This window comes from Carassius gibelio, chromosome A2 (genome assembly GCF_023724105.1).
Source record: "Carassius gibelio isolate Cgi1373 ecotype wild population from Czech Republic chromosome A2, carGib1.2-hapl.c, whole genome shotgun sequence".
NCBI classification, from domain to species: Eukaryota; Metazoa; Chordata; class Actinopteri; order Cypriniformes; family Cyprinidae; genus Carassius; species Carassius gibelio.
In genome coordinates, this window is record NC_068372.1 from 15,244,914 (window position 1) to 15,266,342 (window position 21,429).

The following is a 21,429-nucleotide window of genomic DNA, read 5'->3' on the forward strand; positions in this document are numbered from 1 at the left end:
AAAAATGTTTGTACAAAATAGTTTTGAGTTTGTACAGTCAAAGGTAGACACTGCTATTTTTTGAACACACCCCTTTCAACTAATTGCCCAATTGCACAGCCTTAAGAGCGTGCATATCATGAATGCTGGGTCGTGTTTGTTTTCTGACAATCTACTGAACCTACTGGTAACTTGTTTGCCACGTAGCAATAAAAAATATACTAAAAACCTTGATTATTCTGGTTAGTCACATTGTACTGCTATTATTTTGAACAATACTGTAAGTCTGAAGTAACAAATTTAGGTAAATGGGTGCAGAGCCAGTGGTAGTTTTGTAGGCAAACATCAATGCCTTGAATTTTATGCGAGCAGCTATTGGAAGCCAGTGCAAATTGATAAACAGAGGTGTGACGTGTATTCTTTTTGGCTCATTAAAAATCAATCTTGCTGCCGCGTTCTGAATTAATTGTAAAGGTTTGATAGAATTGGCTGGAAGACCTGCCAAGAGGGCATTGCAATAGTCTAGCCTGGAATCCAGTCCAGTATGGAAGGCTTTCCACTCACTCCTAGGTGTGGCCATCAGCCTGTACTCCGGATACCATACCCAGTCGAACGGGCAGACGGAGAGGAAGGTCCAGGAGATTGGACGCCTCCTCCGTACCTTCTGTCACGACCACCAGAACTCCTGGAACCAGTTCCTTGGGTGGGCTACCAACCTCCTCTATCCCCCTGGTCAGGTGAACCCTCAGATGTCCCTGCCAATTGGTTCCGGGAGAGCGAGAAGGTCTGGGACGCAGCACACCACCAACTCCAGCGGGCCTTACGCAGACGCAGAACGACAGCTAACCTTCACCGATCTGAGGCCCCAACTTACCAACCCGGTCAGAAGGTCTGGCTGTCCACCCGGGACATCCGCCTGCGCCTGCCCTGCCGCAAGCTAAGTCCCAGATTCATTGGCCCATTCATCATCCTTCAGCAGATCAATCTGGTCACTTATAAACTCCAATTACCTCCTGAGTACCGGTTTCACCCTACTTTCCATATGTCTCTCCTAAAACCTCACCATCCCTCTGTCTCTCCTTCCACTGAACCTGGTGAAACCGAAGCCCCCCCCTCCACTCCTCCTAGAAGACGGTGCGGCCTAGGAAGTTAGAGACATCCTGGACTCCCGGCGGCATAGTGGACAACTTCAATATCTAGTGGACTGGGAAGGATATGGTCCAGAGGAACGTTCATGGGTCCCACACAACGACATCCTGGATCCTAACTTACTTAAAACCTTCCACTCCAATCATCCTGACTGACCAGCTCCCAGGGGAAGAGGACGTCCACCACGTCGTCAGGGTCCTCAGGAGCGGGCCGTGGAGAAGGGGGTACTGTTACAAACACGCCAGGTTCCACCTCCACTCATTCACAACGCGAGCCCTCACCTGAGTACTGAGCACTTCCACCTGACCCTCATCATCACCCAATCACATCTGGACCATAAATACCACACACACGCACTCAGTCAGCGTCCGGTCTCGTTCACGACAAGGTCTTACCTGTATGCTAACTCTAAGGACTAACTCTTCCTCTACTTACCTCTCTCCATCGATCCTCCGAAGATCAAAGTCTCCATCGTGCGTGTGTGTGGTTCACCTCCCTCCTCTGACTTCTTCACCCAGCTATCACGAACCCATTCATCACTCTATCCAACACTACCCGCTCCTCTGCTTGTGCCTTAAATAAAACCTTTCTTAAAATCTTTCTGTTACTCCTCAGCCTCCCTGGTATTCTGTAACACAGTGTTCAGTGTCACATGATTATTTAGAAATCATTCTGATATGCTGAGCACTTGGTGTTCAAGAAACATTTATTATTGATATCAATGTTGAACGCTTTTACTTGTGATACATACATTTTTCAGGATTCTTTAATGAATAGAAATGTGTTCAGTGCCATGCTGTATGACCTTACAGGAAATCCTCAAATACAGCATTTTCACTGTATTATATGAACTAATTGTTTTCACATTTAGTTGCCAATTTTTAATACTACAATGGAGTTTGTATTAATAAAATATGGTTTCCATATGAAGGCTATTTTTTTGTTTTGTTTCCATTTTACATCTGTTATCTTTAAGGATTGATAGGCAATGTTTACAAAACATGTTTATGTTCAGATTTAAAGTTAGTCAGAATTTAAACATCAAGCTGTCATTTAGCAGCTTCTGTCATCCACAGTTATTTTCAGTACACTAATTACAGTGACAGGCCCCCTAGAGCAACCTGAGGTCACACACACACACACACACACACACACACATACACACACAAAATGACATGCAAACACTGACTAAACAAGTAGTTTTATAATGAATATGTTTCTAAATGTATCCCACATGTGCAGTTTAGGGGTTAAAGTAAATGTTTGAGTGTACAAAACGTGCCATCAAATGTATCTATAGCTCATGTGGTTTGTGTACTCATACGAGAGAATTCAGTGTTGCTTCTGATGAAAATAAAAAAATATGGTACTGCATGTAGAGAATTTGAAGCAGAGTGCTTTATCTCTAATAGTGGAGGTCGGTGCACATTATGTCACAACAAGACATAAATGACTTAACATGCAGCTGCAAGCCCTCCGTATTCACTTTTCAGTGAAGTGACAATATTAATCGATGAGGACAACAGGATTACACAATGGGCAAGTTCAAACAGGTTGCTATGAAAAAAACTAGTATGTCAAAACTGCATGGTTGCAATACAATTTCAGTCTAGGGTGATGAAATGCAGTTTGTACAGTATAAAAACCATTACACCTATCAAAAGTCCCCATAAACCACCAATACCAGCATGTGTGTGTGTGCATGTGTGTTTTCATGCTTTAATTAGAGCTAATATTTCCCACAACCGCTTGTGTTACAATAGGGAACACAGATGTATTTTAAAAGGTCTAAACATGATCAATACACTACATATTGAAAAATACATTTCAATTTCAGTATGTGCAGTTTGTAATTAATGACATAGTTAAGACATAGTTTAACCAAAATGCTGTCATCATTTACACACACTCAAGTTCTTTCAAAGCTGTATGAATCTCTTCTTCTGTCTTCTGTTGAACATATAAGATGTTTTAAATAATACAGCTGATGTTCCTCATTGACTTCCATGATATATAAAAGATCATCTAGGAGTTCTACATTTTAAAATGGGGACCATCAACAGATACATTCTTTGAAATATCTTCTTTTGTGTTCAGCAGAAAAAAAGAACGTCAAACAAGTTTGGAACAAGTGGCGGGTGAGTATTGTGTGAAGTATCCCTTTAATAGATCTTCAGTTTGTGTGTCTATTGCCTAAGTCCTGATAGTTAGTTTACATTATAGTTTACATCTGATTAGAGGAATTAAGGATTTTGGTGCTTGGACAATTTATCAACTCTTTTTGGATAGTGAGCAAGTAGTAAAGGGTGGTTTCAGGGGGAGGATTTCTGTTTTTCTTTCTTTTACTCGTTTTGGATATTCGGATGAAGTAATAAGGATCAGTACAGAGTAACATTAATCACATATTGCTCCATCTGTTAGCTGTGCAGTCACCTTGGTAAATCCCATTGTTAGCGAACATTTACCTGTCATTAAATCTGGTTTAACTGGAATATGAATCACCATGTAATGGGAAAATAATATTTGAATAATATTAGCATTTGTCTGTTATATGAACCAGCGTCTCGTCACAGATCACGCCATAGGCCCGCTGCTGTTCTGCCTTTGTCCACTAGATGGCAATAGTTTGCCATCACCAAACATGACTTCCACGACAAGGAGCAGTCGTTTTTAAAACCAGCAAGACAGTCATAATAGAGATAGTCTATTAATCTGTCTTTAGCTTCACTAAACTCTCCTATACAGTCCATTAAGGCTGGACATTGTCCAAATAGGGAACTTTGACTTTTTTTTTTTTTTTTACCTCAAACTACAACTAATCAAAACACTTTCAGCTGTACATAATTGTTTTATGATTCGTACTTTCACAATCCAGATTTTTTAAACAAGTCTAAATAATTAACTTACTATTTTAGGTCCGTTCATTTTGAGTGGCGGATGATATTGTCAGGAGAGATTCTTTGTTTTATGGTAGATAACTAGGTTATATAACATGAAAAAGTATTTCTCCTGACAATGTAAATAAATATATGAATCATTTTGGAAACATTGACATAAATAGGATACATTTTAGATGTTCCATAAGATTACTATTATTTCTATGCATAATGGGGATTTTATAAAGAAAGTTTGTGCAGGAAAACATTTACTTAAAGCTGCGGTAGATAACTTTTGACGCTCTAGCGGTTAATAAACTGAACTGATTGCGTCTTGCGGAAGAACACCGGAACTACTTCTCTCTGTTTATGTCTATGAAGAATCACAAAGGTACTGGGTTACTCCGCCGCGGTACCCCCGAAGCAATCTAAAATAGTCCGAATATAAACACTTATTATAGGTGCACCCTAGTGATTCAGGACAAGCCAAAAGCACGGTTTGGAAAATGGATTCATGGTGTACTCGCTTATTATATACATTTTTCTACATTTTGAACACAAACAAAATTACGGACTGCAGCTCTGATTGGTTGTTTCTTACCAGGAGCGGATGAATTTCTGCAAATGGCAATAGGACCACTGGGAGGAGCCAGAGGAGCTTGATTTTTTTCACAAATTATCTGTCTCATATTCTACGGTCAGGACATAATAAAAGGTTTAACAAATATGTAAAAAATATATTTTTACAAAAGTTACCTACTGCAGCTTTAAATGACACTAAGGAAGCATTTCGAGGGAGATCAGTATGTAAAAACCTTAGGTGAAAGGGTCTATGGCAGCTGTATGACAGGGCAGGAATGTGCTCTTGACACTGGGAGGGATATTTGTGCTGTGTTCATGGTTGGAAAATGGATTGTTATTATTACACTCCGTATCAACAACACTGTGACCCAGATATGAGTGTGGAAGTGAATTAGTGTTCATTATACATGAACTTAAGCTTGACCTTTTTCTGACAGAGGAATTATGAAGATATAAATGTTTCAAATAATATGCAATACAAATATTTTGCCCTGAATTCCTCGTAATGAAACACTCGTGACACTCGTTGATTAATTACTGCACAAAAATGCAGGTTTGCCTTTATTTATTTTCAAACACAATAAAAACTAAATAAGAATTATTCACATTGTTGCCTGGATCAATTCTGTCAAAACAAATGAACAGAAAAACATCCCTGGAACGCTAACATAATTACTCAAAAAACACCTACAGTTATTATTTTTCCTTCATAAATAGGCGCAAACAAGTACCATAAAAAGATCTCATATAGACACAGTGTAGAGGGATAGTAAATGATCAGCCATATGCCAGGGTTATACAGCAACTCTCCAATCTGCCACTGTTTCTTCTAATTAACACCATATAAGCATCTGACACTTTCATACACATAGTTTGGATGACATTAATCAGTATGCCAGAAGTGATACAAAAGAAATATTTTGTGTAATACAAAATAAACTTTTTCTTTAGCTCTTTCCTTAATGAATCAGTTCATGCTGCCTCGCTGGTTGATTCCATCAACCTATACTTTATTAAACTTGGGAAAATAATACTTTTGTCTGTCTAATCAACAGCGACTTCCGCTGCCAAGAAATTACCCCTCTTGGCTAATTATCCCTTTTCGGGTTTTAAACGAACTGGTGTGGTCCAATTCAAAATCACATTGTTACCTAAAAAAAAAAAAGTTGAATTCTTATACTCTAGGAGTAACACAGATTCTATTTACAGCTTGAAACAACCCGTCCGGCCGTTCATGACGTTCCTATGAGCCACTGTTTTATACTTACAACAGAACTCTGTTTCTAAGGCAGTTGACTAGAAAAGATCATTACAGAGAGGAAGAATGATACGACGAGAAAGAGGAGCGGGGCGAGACGCAGGAGTCATATCATCTGCATTCTTTTTTTGTGGCTTTATGTTTTTCTTTTCTTTTGTGATTTTTGTCTTTGTACAAAAAACGAAGTTCTGTTTTGGTTTTCGTTCCGCCGTTTGTCAGCGAGAGCTTGGAGTCTCCGACACGCAGCGGTAAGTGCTTAGAAACCGGTGGCCTGACACAACCTTCCTGCGAGGCAAGTTGACCTACGCAACGTCTTAAAAACCATGAGCAATCTCCAATAAAACACACGTCTACAGGGGGTTTCCATACACGGCCTCTTATTAGGGACGCAACGAGGACGCAGAACAATAGGAGGGCGTTAAAAGTCAATATCATTAGAGAGGTGATTGCATTTAAACAAATTTTAGCATACAGTTTACATGTACATGCTTTTAATGATTTCAACTCTATTTTAAAGATCCAAGATGTCTGAATGTCAGAAGCTAGAAGGAGATACAAATTCCAAAGCCACCACGGTAGGGTGCACTAAAGGGTGAGCCATGAGAAAGAAAACATTCAAACGTTGGTTTGCTGATGTGTGGATTGTGTCTAAGTCTAAAGTAAGGGCTGAACAGCAGGCCCTGATGAGGAGCTGTACTGGGATGAGGAACTGCCTTGGTCCTGTGAGCGTGAAGGAGGAGCGTGGGGTTGGAGATGTCGATCAGGTCAGGTACAGGGCTTTGTCCCTCTGCAGAGCCCTGTGGAGGGAAATACAAACAAGTCAAAACGGCTGTCGCAGAAATTGGCTTTTTTTCCCCTGAATGATGATGAGTGATCTCGCTAGCGTCCGCTCACCCGTTGCCGCAGTACTCAGCGGTCCAGTCCAGGCCCTGGGTCGGTCCGTTCCTGCAGCCGGTGCGGTAGTCCATTGAAGGGGACAGGCCAGGTCCGGCAGAGGATGTGACATTTACCATGCTCTGATACTCTGCCTGAAGGGGGAAACCCTGAGAGGAGAGCAGATTTCATATTAGATCTAACATGCTGCAGGTCCCACAGAGTCAAGGCCTATAGTGCAGAGCTATGAGAGCAAATGGGATCTGTTATATAACGATAATGATAATCATTTATATACCAGAATAAAGCATTGCAGCACAATGTTAAAGGAATACCTCTGGCAAAAATGAAAATTCAGGCATTAGTTATTCATTCATTGTCATGCTGTTATTTTTGTCAGTAAAACACAAAAGTAGACTTTTAAAGAAATGGTTACGCAGCTCTTGTATTATAAAAAAAACAGCTTGTATAGTGACTAGAGGTTTGTTTAGCACTTGTATTTACAGTGTTTTAAAGCAGTACAATGGCTTTGTGTGGGAAAAAGAAATTGAAATGTGTTTTAAGTAATGAGTAGATGAAAATGTAAGAAATATTAGGTTGTGCAATTAAAAAGAAAAACATCTCGGTGAAAGAATGCCCTTTTGGGTCAGTTTTAAATTCTTTTAAATGAAGTCTCTTATGCACACATATGCTGCATTTATTTGATCAAAAACACACACAAGACAGTAATATTGTTAAATATTATCACAATTTAAACAGTTTGAATATATTTTGAAATTTCATTCATTCCTGTGTTGTTAAAGCTGAATTCTCAGCATAATTACTTCAGTCTTCAGTATAACATGATCCATCAGAAATCATTCTAATATGCTGATTTACTGCACAAGAAACAGTTCTTGTTATTACTAAAGTTGAAAACAGTTGCACTGCTTAGTATTTTTGTGAAATCCATGAAACATTTTAATTCAGGATTTATTTTCAGCATTTATTTGAAATCAAAACATCATAATGTAGAAGTGTTAACTTTAGATTAATTTAATGTATATTTGCTGAATAAATGTATTAATTTCTTTAAAAAAAATAAAAAAATTGACCTCAAACTTGAGAACGGTGATGTAAACTTAAAAGGGAGGGGAATATTATCAGTTGAATAATGACTCAAATGTGGGTCTTTTCACACAAATGAACACTATTGTATGGACGCATTTTAATTATTTATTTGTAATTTTTAGGAGCTTGACATATTAAAGCTATAGTTGTGCGACAAGACCTCTATCATGAATTTTCATTAAGGTTTACTTTTGAGTGCCACTCAGAAAATTGGTCTGGAATGACATATATTTCATTTTTCGGTGAAATGTCCCACTAATTCAATAATTTAACACTGAGTTGTATTAAAGTCTGACATCAAAATGCTGAACTAGCCTGTTTTTCTGAGAGAAACCAGAGCAAAGCAGCTCGTCCAATCTAATTCCAGCAAACATCCTCCACGATCTGAAGTGGACATGATGACGGTGTAGTGCAAGCAGCCTCAAATGAGCATTAACCAGGAACTGCATTCGCTGGTTGGGGAAAATAAACCAAGCAGATATTCTAATTTGAAGACTTCTTCTCTGTTCTTAGCCTACGAAAGACTGCATGTGAAAAGGAAGTTAATCTCAGTGGTACACAAGAGAATCTGCCTGAAAGAGCAAGACAGCAGGTGGCTGCGTTTTTTCCCCCTCCAGAGATTCTACCTATTCATGAATTGTTCCTCAAATTCTTCTCCTTCATTCGATCACAAAGGCTCCATCTGCCCCTTTGTGTCCCCCACCCCCCCCCCCCCCCCCCCACAACACCACCCCACCTCCCCCCGGCCCGCCTCGGCTCACCGAAAAAGTTGAACCGCGCGTTTTTGTTTGCTCTCTACAAATATGCAAAAATGAACGAGGATTATTACTCCCCTTTGGATTTAAAAATTCTCCCATAAAGGCAGGATCTGTGGAACAGGCTTAAGAACTCCCCAAACCGAGGAGAGAAAAGCCAAGTTTAAGCATTCGTACTCTCCTCCAAAAGATTGACACAGCCATACAAGGAGCCCTGTGGTAATCTAAAATTGGACTTCAGACAAACTCACACTTATAATCTGCATGAAAATTAAAACACTTCTTTTTTTTTGCCTTACGACGATGATCATCCAACAGCAATAGTTCATCTTCCTGCAGAGGAGTGATAAAAAAGAAGCACATGAAATTCAATCGAACAGTTACTCTCTTAAATACAATGTTTCCCAGAATTCCCAGCGGGCACAGGAAGAGAGACTGACAACAATAGGCCTTTCATATTCAGATGTGGATGGGGAACTTTTGCAGCGGCAGTTTGAATCGGAAATATGTTTTTCTGTTTCGTTCTTGATGGAATCTATACGTTGCCATGTATTTCCTTAACGACTCCTTCCAAAAAACACAATTCAGACCCAAACAGCTCGTGACTCAACAACATCAGCGAGGCGCATCCCCTCGGTGAAAGATCAAACTGCTGTCACTGGATAGCGTGTCACCTGTTCTCCGGACCACCTGATTCATCTCTCTTTATGAAGCTAATCCTTGTTTACCCCGAGACAATGTGATTCTCCACCCTCTCCTTCTCTCCAGCAGCAGTCAGTCCTGCCTCCCAGCTGATGCTCATCTCTTAAAGAGCTTCCAGCACAAGGGTGCTATTCATTAGGACCTCATTACAACCTCATCTCAATCCCACTGAAGTTCAAGCGCAACTCAAGGCTGTTAAGACATGAAACGGATCAGCATCAAACTCTTAATGGTGTTCTCGCCATCACTGTATTAGAGGAACGAGGGTTTAATTAGCACTGATGCTAATAATGAGGCTGAGTGTTAATGTAGGGCTGCGGTTGAAACGCCCTCTTCCTCCTCCTACAGTACGTTAAAGCAGGGGAGGTAATAAACGCAGTGAATGTTATTGTTAAAAAAGGTCGTTTTCTCTTTAATTAGATCTTTTTTGGGGTTGTTTGTGAAATGGGTAGAGGCTTTATTTGTTGTCTACGTCCTTAAAATCCAGCCTTTTCCTCTTATGCATTTTAGCAGAGAACTAATTTCATTTCCTTCGGCCCGGTCTGAAAAACTGTTTTCATCAGATAGCTGAGGCGTTTTGTCTTCCACACTGATGTATTCATCAATCTCAATGTGAGGGGTTTTATTTTTTGTGCAACCCTAAGTCACATCCAAATCCTAATGCATCTGTTTATTACAGAGAGAAAATTGAAAATCTGTCTGTGTGATATGTTGGGGTTTTTTTTTTTTTTTGCTCAGCGTGGACATAAAACAAGCTGGCAGATATTAATGGTTTCTCTCTTGACCTCATTCGCCGGCGAGAGAGATAGGCTGAAGGGGCCGGAAATGATGAAAAATGAAACAGTGCTGCATCTGCTGCATAAACAACACTTCCTCCACTCTCACATTCATACACACACATATACACATATATATCTGTTCCACGATAATGTATAATGGAAATTGGAGAAGAATCCGTCAAGGCGTGTTCTCGAAGAGGTTTATGGAAAATAGATTGGCGGGGGAGCAGATCCTTTAGCCTCTTTTTGGTGTCGCCTTAATAACAGTGAAAAGACTGCTAATGTCTTTCTTGATTAAATTCAACATGAAATAGAGTTTGAAACCTATTTTAGTTTCAGAATCTGATATATTTCACATTAAAAGACAAATAAAAATAAAGGGAGGGGCTTGATGCTATCTATCAGGAATTGATTTGGGTGAACGGTTCACACGAAGTCCAAGATAATATTCAGTATTTATAAATTAAACTTAGTTCAATTTAGATTACTTCAATTAAATGGTGAATTTCATGTTTGAAAGTATGAATTTAAATATTTATGCTTTTGAATGTGTGCAATCATAAAAAGGTCAATGAATATATTACATAAATATATATTTTTACATTAAAGTAGCTTTCTAAATCTAATACTGACCCACACTTCTGAAAATCATTAAAGGTTTATACTAGCCAAGGCTGTGCTTATTTGATGAAAAAAAAAACTGTTAAAACAGTAATATTTTGAAATATTACTACAATTTAAAATAACTCTCTTTAACAATGTAATTTATTAAGCTGAATTTTTCAGTAGCCATTACTCCAGGCTTCGGTGTCCTGATCCTTAAAAAATAATTGAAATATGCTAATATGGTGCTCAATTTTTTTAATTTTTTTATTATTATTAATTTTAAAAACAATTGCCCTGCTTAATATTTTTCTGGAAGCAGTGCTACTTTTTTCTTTGATGACTAAAAAGTTCAGAAGAAATGTCTGCATTTATTTTAAAATATAATTATTTTGTTTTCATAAATGTTGTTACTGTCACTTTCGTGCAATATATTTCAATGTCTTTTTTTTTAATGGTTTTGTATATATAGGAAATTATTTTAAATATATTCAAGTGTTGTCTCAAAATTCCAAAGTATCTAAGAAGAAAGAAGTGCATGATTCTGTGTGAAAGTTATCAGTGTATGTCTGACCTGGGCCATGGATGGGGAGTGCAGGGGCAGCTGATGGCTGCTGAGCTGCTGTTGTTGCTGGTGGAGACTGAGGTGCTGGTGTAAGGGGGGGCTGATCTGCAGCGGAGGGGGGGACGAGCATGTCATGCTGCCCATGTTCACCGCTCCTGGCATGGGAGCGTTGGGCCGGGATGTACCACCTCGGGATAGGCCTGGCTGCATCTGGGGCAGGTGGGGACTGAGTCCTGGCTGCTGGTGGTACTGAGCAGCCATGTAGAGACCTGGGTGAGACTGACCTGCCCCAGAGAAAACTGGTGGCTTGGGTCCGAGCATCTGAGAGGCCTGGGATGCCTTCACATCGCCTGGGTCATTGTAGCTCTAGAGAAAGGGAAAGAAGTGTTTTAGTTGTTGGTTGCATAAATGTTAAACAGGCTTCTTGGAATAATCAAGAGATTTTAAGCACTACACTGTGTCTTTCTCTGGTTTTAAATGCCTGATGAATGTTGTATGACCTGAATGTTCTTTTAAAATGTATGTCTATATACTATACTACTAAATATTTATAAAAAAAAAATTGGTAGCACTTTATTTTACAGTCCTGTTCCTTATGTACATACTATGTACTTATTATAGTAATTACAATAACTATGTAATAACTAGGTACTAACTCTGAACCTACCCCTAAACCTAACCCTACCCCACGTAGTTACAATGTGTTACAATAACTTTCTTAGATAAATTCACTGTAAGTACACTATAAGTACATTTTAGTACACGTACTGTAAAATAAAGGGCAACCAAAAAATTATATATACACATATATATATATATATATATATATATATATATATATATATATATATATATATATATATATATATATATATATATGTATATATAATTTTTTGGTTGCCCTTTATTTTACAGTACGTGTACTAAAATGTACTGTGTAGACATGTACATTTCAGACATATAAGATAATTAAAATCTTCATTTTATATTTATTGTAGATTTAGATATGTATATAAAAGTTATATAAAAAAAAATGTGTGTATATATATATATATATATATATATATATAGGATTTCTTGCAAGCTATTATAGCATGAGATTATATCCAGTTAGGTGTGCAATGGGAGTATATTTATTGCTCAGGCTGTCTAAAAAACATCCCAAAACTGCGAAAAAGGAACATCTCGAAATGCCCCTTCTTAAATGTCCCTTTTTTAGGCATGTCCCCATATCACTATTCCAGAGTCATTTACCTGAGACACGAGGCTCGCTCTGTACGCAGCCAGCTGTTTGAGGTACTCCTTCTTTGCGGTTTCTGTTTTTTTCTTGTACATCTGCCATGATAAAATAAACAAACAAAGAAAAAATATGTATTAAGAGGCCAAAGCTGTTCTTCATGTTCCTGTGCACAATTATTCTTAGAAATGGGATCTAATGGCAGTCCATTTATGAGCCATAATGCGTAATTGTTGTTGGAGCACTGAAATGGTGCTTAAGTGCAGTCCACTTTATCCATCGCTTGTTCTTCTGCCTTTATGGACTGTCCATATTTCCCCTTTCAGTTGCGGCATATGTGTAATTATTTGCCCATCAATACATCTGTGCTGTTATTACCTCAACCAATAGACCTCTACTAAAAAGACAAGAGCAGAAGAGAGATAGAAAAAGAAAAAAACAAAACAGCAGAGAGACATGATGTTCTTTTATCAGGCAAACATCCTCTCCTGAGTAAAAGTACTTTTAAGTGTTTTCATCAGCTTCACCGGCTGAGTGTTTTACATAGTGAAAAGAGCACAAAATAAATGATTACAAAAAATACAACTGCTTTTTATGACTGTAGTTGCTGCCTGGTGGCTTTGCTGAGAGAAATGGGTACTTTCAGTTGTGTTTATTCTGAAATCAGAAGCAGCTCTCGTAGTCATGTCATTCCTCAAAACCTAAAAACAGTCTAGGTGTTAACATAAGTGCTAATCCTTTTTATTGTCACTGCTTTCAATATGACAAGGAACCTTAATGAGGATATTAAACATATCAAGGGTATTTACTGTACTCCATAAGTGCTAATATAACACTTTGACATACACATTTGTTGTAAGGCCGGTGACACACTGGATGCGTGGCGCAAGCGTCTCAGCCGCATGGCGTGTCGGTTTTTAATTCGGCTCTTATGTTAACAGGTTAGAGCTTACAGACCGCCTGCGTGAGACGCGCGTCTCAGGCGCGGCTCGAGCCGCGCGGCAAACGCTTGCTCGCTAGAAATAGAACCGACGCCTATTTTTACCGCGACACGCGCGCGTGTTGGAAGCTTTTCCAGGATAAATATAATAGGAAAATGTGTTTAAATGTCATTTTGTACACAAATACATATGAATTCCTGATATTTTGATATTTGAAAGTCTATAGGTTGACATAAATTCAGATATAAATGTAATAAAAAAAATAATAATAATTATCGATTTTCAAATATTGCACCTGTCAAACATAATCTATTGGTGTCCTTTATCAGTAGGCGTAGGTGTAGGTGTGTAAAAAAAAGTATATATTGTTGTAATGAAGACATGAGCCTGGTCTGTCAACGGTCTCCCTCCACAGCAGCAGCGCGCCAGCGCCGCGTCAGGCACGCTTCTGGTGTGTAAAGACACAGAATCCGCCACGCTTCTGGGACGCTTCTGGGACGCTTCAGACACGCGGCGCTCACGCCACGCAGCCTGTGTGTCACCGGCCTAATGCAGAGCAAATGAAAATAAATTGTTTTCTTTTTTGACTGCAAGATCTAATGTGTTTTAGTCCTCAAATTAAAAAATCTTTTTGTCCTTCATGTTATTAATAATCTTTTTTTGTTTTGTTTTTTTGTCCATACAGTTCCAGTCTTGTTTTGGACCCCACTGACTTTCATTATATGGACAAAACTACTTCAAAATATCTTACTCTGTATTGTTTAGTAATTTGGGGATAAGCTATGCATTTTTTGTTTTAGTTTCATGAAATGTTTTAAGTTGTGAACTATTAATTTCAAACAGTCTTAAGTTTAATGTTGAGTTATTAATTTCAAATAAGACTAGTAACTTGAAAATCCACTTTTAAACCTGTTCAGAAGACAATTAAAAGTGCTGAAAACAACAATTCTACAGCATAATACATTACAGACGGTATTCATGCCAAACGTCTACCGAAACTTGATAGAGTGACTAGCAGACTCCACAAAACCTTTGTTTGTTATGTTCTAATAAAAAAAAAAAAAATCTCACATATTGCACTGTTTTCACACCTGACTTTAAGACTTCCCCTACATGCACACCCATGCTGATGTTAGACCACAACACCTCTGCGGAAGCAATGTTATTCTCTGATTGCACAAGGGGAAATCAACAAATGTTCTGACCAACGTGTGCATCATTGTATCCGCTGACATAAAAAAAGTGGATATACCATTGCATATATTGTAGATAATACCTTAGATAATAAAGAAAAAATGTTCTGTGTGTGTATAGAAACACAGTAACCTAATTCCTGCTGTATTACCTCAGTCTTTATGAGTCAGCCACAAGATCGCAGCAAGATAAAGGAACTTTTTCACATCTGCACACGCGCCCGGTTTATTAAAGTGAGAAAGTCACCTGTTTCTGTTCCTCGCCCAGGCCGTCCCACATGGAGGCCACTATTTTGGAAACCTCCCCAAATGTGGCATTGGGATTTTGCCCTTTTATAGCCGCCTGCGTGTCTCTGAAGAACAGGGCGTAGGCTGACACTGGCTTCTGAGGCTCGTTGGGGTCTTTCTTCTTCTTCTTCTTGGGGGTTTTGGGCTTCTTCGCCATGTCTGTGGCTGCTCTCTTCTCTGCCCCATTCATCTGAAAAGAGAGGAGCTCTTTAGAGTAAACAATACATATCCAATGAGATTAAGCCTTAATAACAGCTGAAGCAATCATCATCCTAAAGCTAGCTAGTGAACCATGTCTCCAAAGCCTGGAGCTGTTTTTTAAATTTTAATGACTATCGTGCATTATTTGTATATTCAAGGTTCCCACGCATTTTTACTAATCATTTTCCATGACGTTTGCAGTCGTTTGTGATCCCTGGATAACTATTTATGTAAAGCACGAGGTGGAAAGAACAATTTCTAGACAATGAAATATTAATTTTAATATGCAGCATCTATAGGGCGTTGGGATTATGACATAATCGCCTGTTTATGGTTGCTGATCTGTTCACTTTAAAGGGCAATCAGATATACCTAACCAAATAAGTGAATTTGACGTACGTGTAGAAGTACTATAAATTGCACATTTTACTAGTAATTTTTGCATTAAAAATGACAAATAACATATTTTATTATAGATACATTTAAACTATTACATATGCCATTCTAACAGTTTAAATACATCTAAATATTAAATATTGATTAGAAAGATATAAACTAAATCACAAAAAGCTATGTATATTAAGTTTACATGTTAACACTGTAACTGTTAAATGCTCTAAACAGACATTTAATTTGATTACTCTTAAGAAAATTAGTCACCAGCCTAAAGCTTCATAATCATAACAAATATCATAACAAATATTTAAGTGACTGAAATAGCAGGATGCGTCACTTCATATAAACACGAGTAGCTCCTAATTGTGCAGTTTGGACGTTTTAATGCTGAGCCGTGTCTTCTATGTTAGGAAACAAGACAGAAAAATATCTTAGCAGAGCACATAAACGACCACACTTTCCAGAGGATCAGCACTGATGTGAGTTTTGGAGAAAATGTGCAGTATTTTGGCTGTGAAGAACAGACTTGAGGCAGATCAGTGTCTTAGCAAATCTATGTTTAAGGAAACATGGCAGAGCAACTTGCTGAAAGGTCAGCAGTGACTCATTCCTTTTAATACACTCTATTTTGCCACAGTGCATAAAATAGTGTATGTGTGTGAGGAAGATAAGCTTTTATATTCATGAGATCATAGAATGGGTAACACACTCTCTCTCTCACCTTGGCAGCATCATCTGCATCGTCCTCATGCACGGAGCTGGAGGGGGAGGGTGTGGCTGACTTGCTCTCCGGTGGAGATGGGGATCCATGGGTGCCATTGTTGTGATTCAGACCCAGCTGAGTATTGAGTTGTGATTGGTTGATGGTGGCCAGCTGACCTTGAGGAACCATGCCAGGTTGGACTCTGTGCCTGAGCGTGTCCACCTGAGGATGGCCGCCGTAACGGGAGTCAGAGTTGACCATTTGCTGCATCTGGAATATAAAAGTAAAACTTCCTTTAAAAAAAATCCTTCAAATAAACTGAACTTCAACCCGTTCTGATGACTGCAAGGTGAAAGTCTGTTAGTTGAATGAAAGTTTGTAGCATAATGTTGTAGCAAAAAAAATCAACTTGACTACTGATTTCTTGAAAAAAAGGCCAATTTTTTAATCATATCTATATATCTATATCTATATCTATATCTATCTATCTATCTATCTATATATATATATATATATATATATATATATATATATATATATATACATACACACACACACACACACACACACACATATATATATATATATATATATATATATACTTCAAAAAGCGCTTACATAAATTTTTCTGTTAAAACAGTTTGAGCTGTAAAGTTGTTTAAATCATAATGATCATTTTAAGGAATTAGGATTTATGAAATTATATTGTCCTGCTGTTGGCCCCATTCACTTCCATTGTACGTGACTCACTGAAATCCTTTTTGAATGATTTTGAAGAAAATAACAAATGTATTTATTTATTTTTGGTAATCAATCTCATGAAACAAAAGTTGCTGATTAAGCCTAACTTCTACTGAACCTGAATTATTCTTTTACAAAGTAAAAAGTTATTCTTATTAAAACCTACCCCGGGTAAACAGAACTGTTACAAAAGAAATCCCTTAAAGATCTTAAATGTCTACCTATACATACAAGCATAATCCAGCACTAATGTCTCCATCCATACCTTAAGACTGGTTTGGGTTTCAGCTATTAATGCTGGTCTGTAGCAGAGTGTAGAAACATTGCTTTTTGCACACTGTATCTGGGGGATAAATCACTTCCGACAAGGACAAGCCCTGTAGCTGTAGTCCGTCACCTGATACTGTCTGAAGCAACAGGTGACCTGAAATGTACCCCACGCCCACCATTGTATGCAACACAATGCCCCCGACAGGTGGAGCTTTGGGGTTAGAAGCCACGGGCATTTTTCTGAAGGACAGGTGACTCTATGTTTCCCTCCCCGCACAAACACTTCAGACAAACTGGACCCCCATTACTCAAAACATACTGGAATTGCTTTCTAACATCCCTTATTTCGAGGAGAGCCCCTGAGAGGACTGAATAATGCTAATGCGAAGATTTAACACATTTCATACTGTCAGACAGTGACAGTCACACAGGGAAATGTTGTGTCTAATATTGAAAAATGCATTACATGGTGAGCCATCCACACGATCTGTTATGCATTTCTGAGTGGTGCTTGTCCACGCTGCCATGATACTAATGTGTTCTGGATTTTTTTTTACAAAAATTTTCGATTAAGTGATGGTGTTTATATTTTAATTATACAGTTAAACTTTTTAAAATTAATTTCTGCTTTAATTTTAAGCCAACAATATGACTTTCATATCATGTTTAACTTGATTAATCAAATAAATACATGAAAGCGATTTTTTCTGTCATGTCATGGAGCATCAGAAGAACTGTTCATTTACGAGAATTCAGCATGTATCCGAAAGCAGCTGATTGGATGTAAAGGACTAACGACGTGACAAAATGACACAGCAATAGCGAGGAAATGCTCTAATCCTAGCGGTTTTAGCGGTTTACTGACTAATCATAAACTGACACTGGTGAAAAGGTCAAGTTCTCATGAAATGGCTGGAAAAAAAGAAAAGATCGCAGTGGAAAACTGTTCAACTTTTCAGGGGGTTTAACCATTACAATGTTAATTGATAGGAGGAAGTTTCATTTTTCAGTGAAATGTGTTCACCATGACACACACCTCATTAATACCCTTGGTGTTTTCTGTATTATACCCCTTCCCACTCGATTTCTTTTGAAACATCTGTATTTTCTTGAGGGGGACTTTTTCTGTTATTTAACCAGACAATAGCCACCTTGTGTGGGTAATAAGCCAATGTGGTCAGTTTTGGGTAGAAAACACATTTCAACTTAAAACCACGCATGCTGATAAAGGTCACCTTTCTATTTCTTGGTAAAACAAAACTAAGAGGCAGATTTTTTTGACACTAACTTAGAGTGAAATCAAAGAAAAATTGTTTAATCATTGTGCAATAACTAGTGAAATTTCCCACCGAGTAAAACTTAAAAGCAAGAGGATCAACATGGCCGCTGAAAACAACTCAAATCGCGTTTGTCAGAGCGAGGTCGTGATGGTATTTATCATCTGAGCTCACCATTAATCTCCACTGCACAGAGGACAAAGACTTGTCTGGGATGAATAGAGGTCACGTGACGAGGTCACAGACAAAAGCCCTAAAGGCTGCCCGTTCTGCACTTTTTAAGTTTTAAATAACAAATGGCTGCCTGGGCTGGCTGTTTTTTCATCAGATCCACCGACCCGTGTTGCAAAAGAGGTCATATTCATTTGATATCAATTTCCTTTAAATCACAGGGCAAATTGTAATCACACGTACAGTAGGAGACTATTTGCATGCTTATCTTCCTATAGTGCATGACGAAGACGTATGAAAGGGACGCGAGAACCCCAGCTTTCCACAGAGTCCAATGACATTTTAAAGAGAGGAAAATAATGTCTACTTTACTCCGGCTGTCACTTCAGGGGCACTTTCATGTCCTTCTGTTTCCATTAAAAAGGTATAAATAGCTTAAGTGCTGGACTAGATCAGAGCCAATTGTTTGCTCAGGGTAATAAAACCACAGCCCAGTGATAAGGACTTTTTTTTTTTTCAGGACGAGTAATGAGGGTGTATTTCATGTCCTTGTGTTACTGTAGATCTTTATAAGCTATAAGACAGACTGGCTTTTTGTTTACCCCTTTGATCATTAGAATGAATTCGAAATATATTCTGGCATAATCGTAGCGATGAATTTCCTTCCTCTCGAGTTAATCCGCTTTAAAATCGCTGATATTTTTTTTTTTTTTTTGTGGTAATATTAGCTTGTCACAGTCTACATGAAAGAAATCACCCAATATTTATGACATGCAGGAGTACATATGAGAAGTGAGGTAATTTAAAGTATAAAAGCTTAAAGCCGTATTACACCATCTGTCATTTGGACGTGCTGGAGTATAGTTGCTCTCGCTTGGATTTTTACACGACCGCACGCAAATACCTGTCTCTTATTAAACTTCACTGTAAATGATCTATGCAAAAGCTGCCTAACAAAAGTGGCTTGTCACACTGCACTTTCAAGGTCTCAAATGAGCCAGTTTTGCAGTGCGCAGCAAACTATTCTTTGCTGCAATTTTACAATAAATGGAGATTTATATGCATTACTGTTCCTGTTTTTTATTTAGGCCACTGCTGGATGAGGATTTAGTGGCTTTTGCGCTGATGATGGACGATCTCGCTGCTCTTTACCTCTCACTGCCTCTCTCTCTCCTCCGCTGTCAGCTCTGTTTAGATTTGCACATTTTACACACATCAACTTGTGCTTATGTGGCTTTCTGGAAAGCAAACCTTACCTGAGCAATTCCAATAAATTTGTCGCATTTTATGCGAATCACCGAGCTCATCAGAACGGCCCGATGAGATCTCATCTCTCACATTATATGTTTTAAAAAAAAGCCTTCTGTTTCTCAGAACTAGGGGATCCATTTAGCCATTCCGCTGCATTTATTTTCATTCCTTTTAATGGAATGAGCAGAGATGGTGAAACCTTAAGAGATAATGTTGCTTTTAATCTAATACTTTTTTAAGGTGAAGCAGATTTCACTCAACTGTCTCTGCTGGCTAAACAATGCAAACTCTGAGAGCTATAAAATGAATGCAAAATGTAAGAGGCACATAAATGCACTCTCTGTTCCACCAGAGAAAGCAGCTCCAACAGGCTAATGCTGAGAGAAAATTAATTCCATCAGCTAGCTCTTTCATTCTCCACTGCAGCTACAAGCTCTCTGTCCCGTTGCCTGGCAACCATAATTCATAGCCGCTCTAAATGGATGTTCTCCAAGCACTGAGAACATTAAGGTGAAAAGAACAAATGCCTTTGTGAATCTCAATATCTTTCAGTGTGCATGTCACTCTGTGTATGTGTGTGTTTTTTTTTTTTTAGCAACCCATGTGTATGTTACTCGTTAATAATCTTTTTGATGCAAGTTTAAGAGGGGGAACTACGAAGGTGCATTTTCCCAAAAGAGCAACAAAGGAATTGAAAATATTGTTTTTACCATTATTTCTCTTACGGCTGTCATCACTTCGCCTTCATGCGCCCATTTCTGATAAAAGATAAGTCATTTGTGCTTGTATAGTCAAACAAAGGTCAAGATTAACAAAAGCTAAATTAGCAAGGTCTATCACACACCAAAACAACGCTCAATATTTAGGTTTGGCCCCGAGCATGGGGTTTATGGAAAACAATGGGTGAGAGATGAAGGGGAGACGTTTCAGTTTGACTCTAGCATCAGATTAGCAGCACATCTCGCATTCATCTTCAACCACAGTTAGTCACACCTCACCGGCACTTCATATGTTTCATAATCACATTATGAGGTTTCTTGCACTTAACCAAAATTTAAGGTCTGGGTTTCATTTCTCCAGAAGTAGCAGCGAATTGTAGATCCTTGTGTTCAATATTAACATTTTGTGTTATGTGTTAATTTTATGTGTGTGTGTGTGTGTGTATACACACACACACACACACACACACATATATATATATATATATATATATATATATATATATATATATATATATATATATATATACATATACATATACATATATATATATATATATATATATATATATATATATAAATATATATAATATTTTAAATATTATAACAATTCAATACTATATTGTAATATTTAATTTATTCTTTTCTTAACCATATTCTTCTTTTTTTATTCAGTTGTACTATTTATTTTTAGTTTGCCTTAACCTTATTCATCTGATTTTTTTTTCTAATATTCAAAAGTTTTAAAAATGTATCTACATTTTCTTATTGTGCTATACAACTCTCTAGCAGCTACATGGCAAGCAGAAT

At 38.0% G+C, this 21,429-nt stretch overlaps 1 protein-coding gene across 4 annotated transcripts in view; it reads right to left on the reverse strand.

The window, feature by feature from the left end:
- Positions 1-5,112: 5,112 nt before the first annotated feature.
- Positions 5,113-21,429, reverse strand: part of tox (thymocyte selection-associated high mobility group box) — a 54,683-nt gene continuing 38,366 nt past the window's right edge. For 2 of the 4 annotated variants that reach the window (XM_052615571.1, XM_052615578.1), the window contains exons 5-11: positions 20,611-20,658; positions 16,209-16,460; positions 14,850-15,080; positions 12,486-12,566; positions 11,241-11,597; positions 6,739-6,887; positions 5,113-6,641 (exon numbers count right to left, since the gene is read on the reverse strand). In XM_052615571.1, the coding sequence (XP_052471531.1) occupies positions 6,605-6,641; positions 6,739-6,887; positions 11,241-11,597; positions 12,486-12,566; positions 14,850-15,080; positions 16,209-16,460; positions 20,611-20,658 (1,155 nt within the window). In that variant the 3' untranslated portion in view covers positions 5,113-6,604. The remainder of the gene's footprint in view (positions 6,642-6,738; positions 6,888-11,240; positions 11,598-12,485; positions 12,567-14,849; positions 15,081-16,208; positions 16,461-20,610; positions 20,659-21,429) is intronic. The other 2 variants (XM_052615591.1, XM_052615580.1) reach the window with 1 other exon arrangement.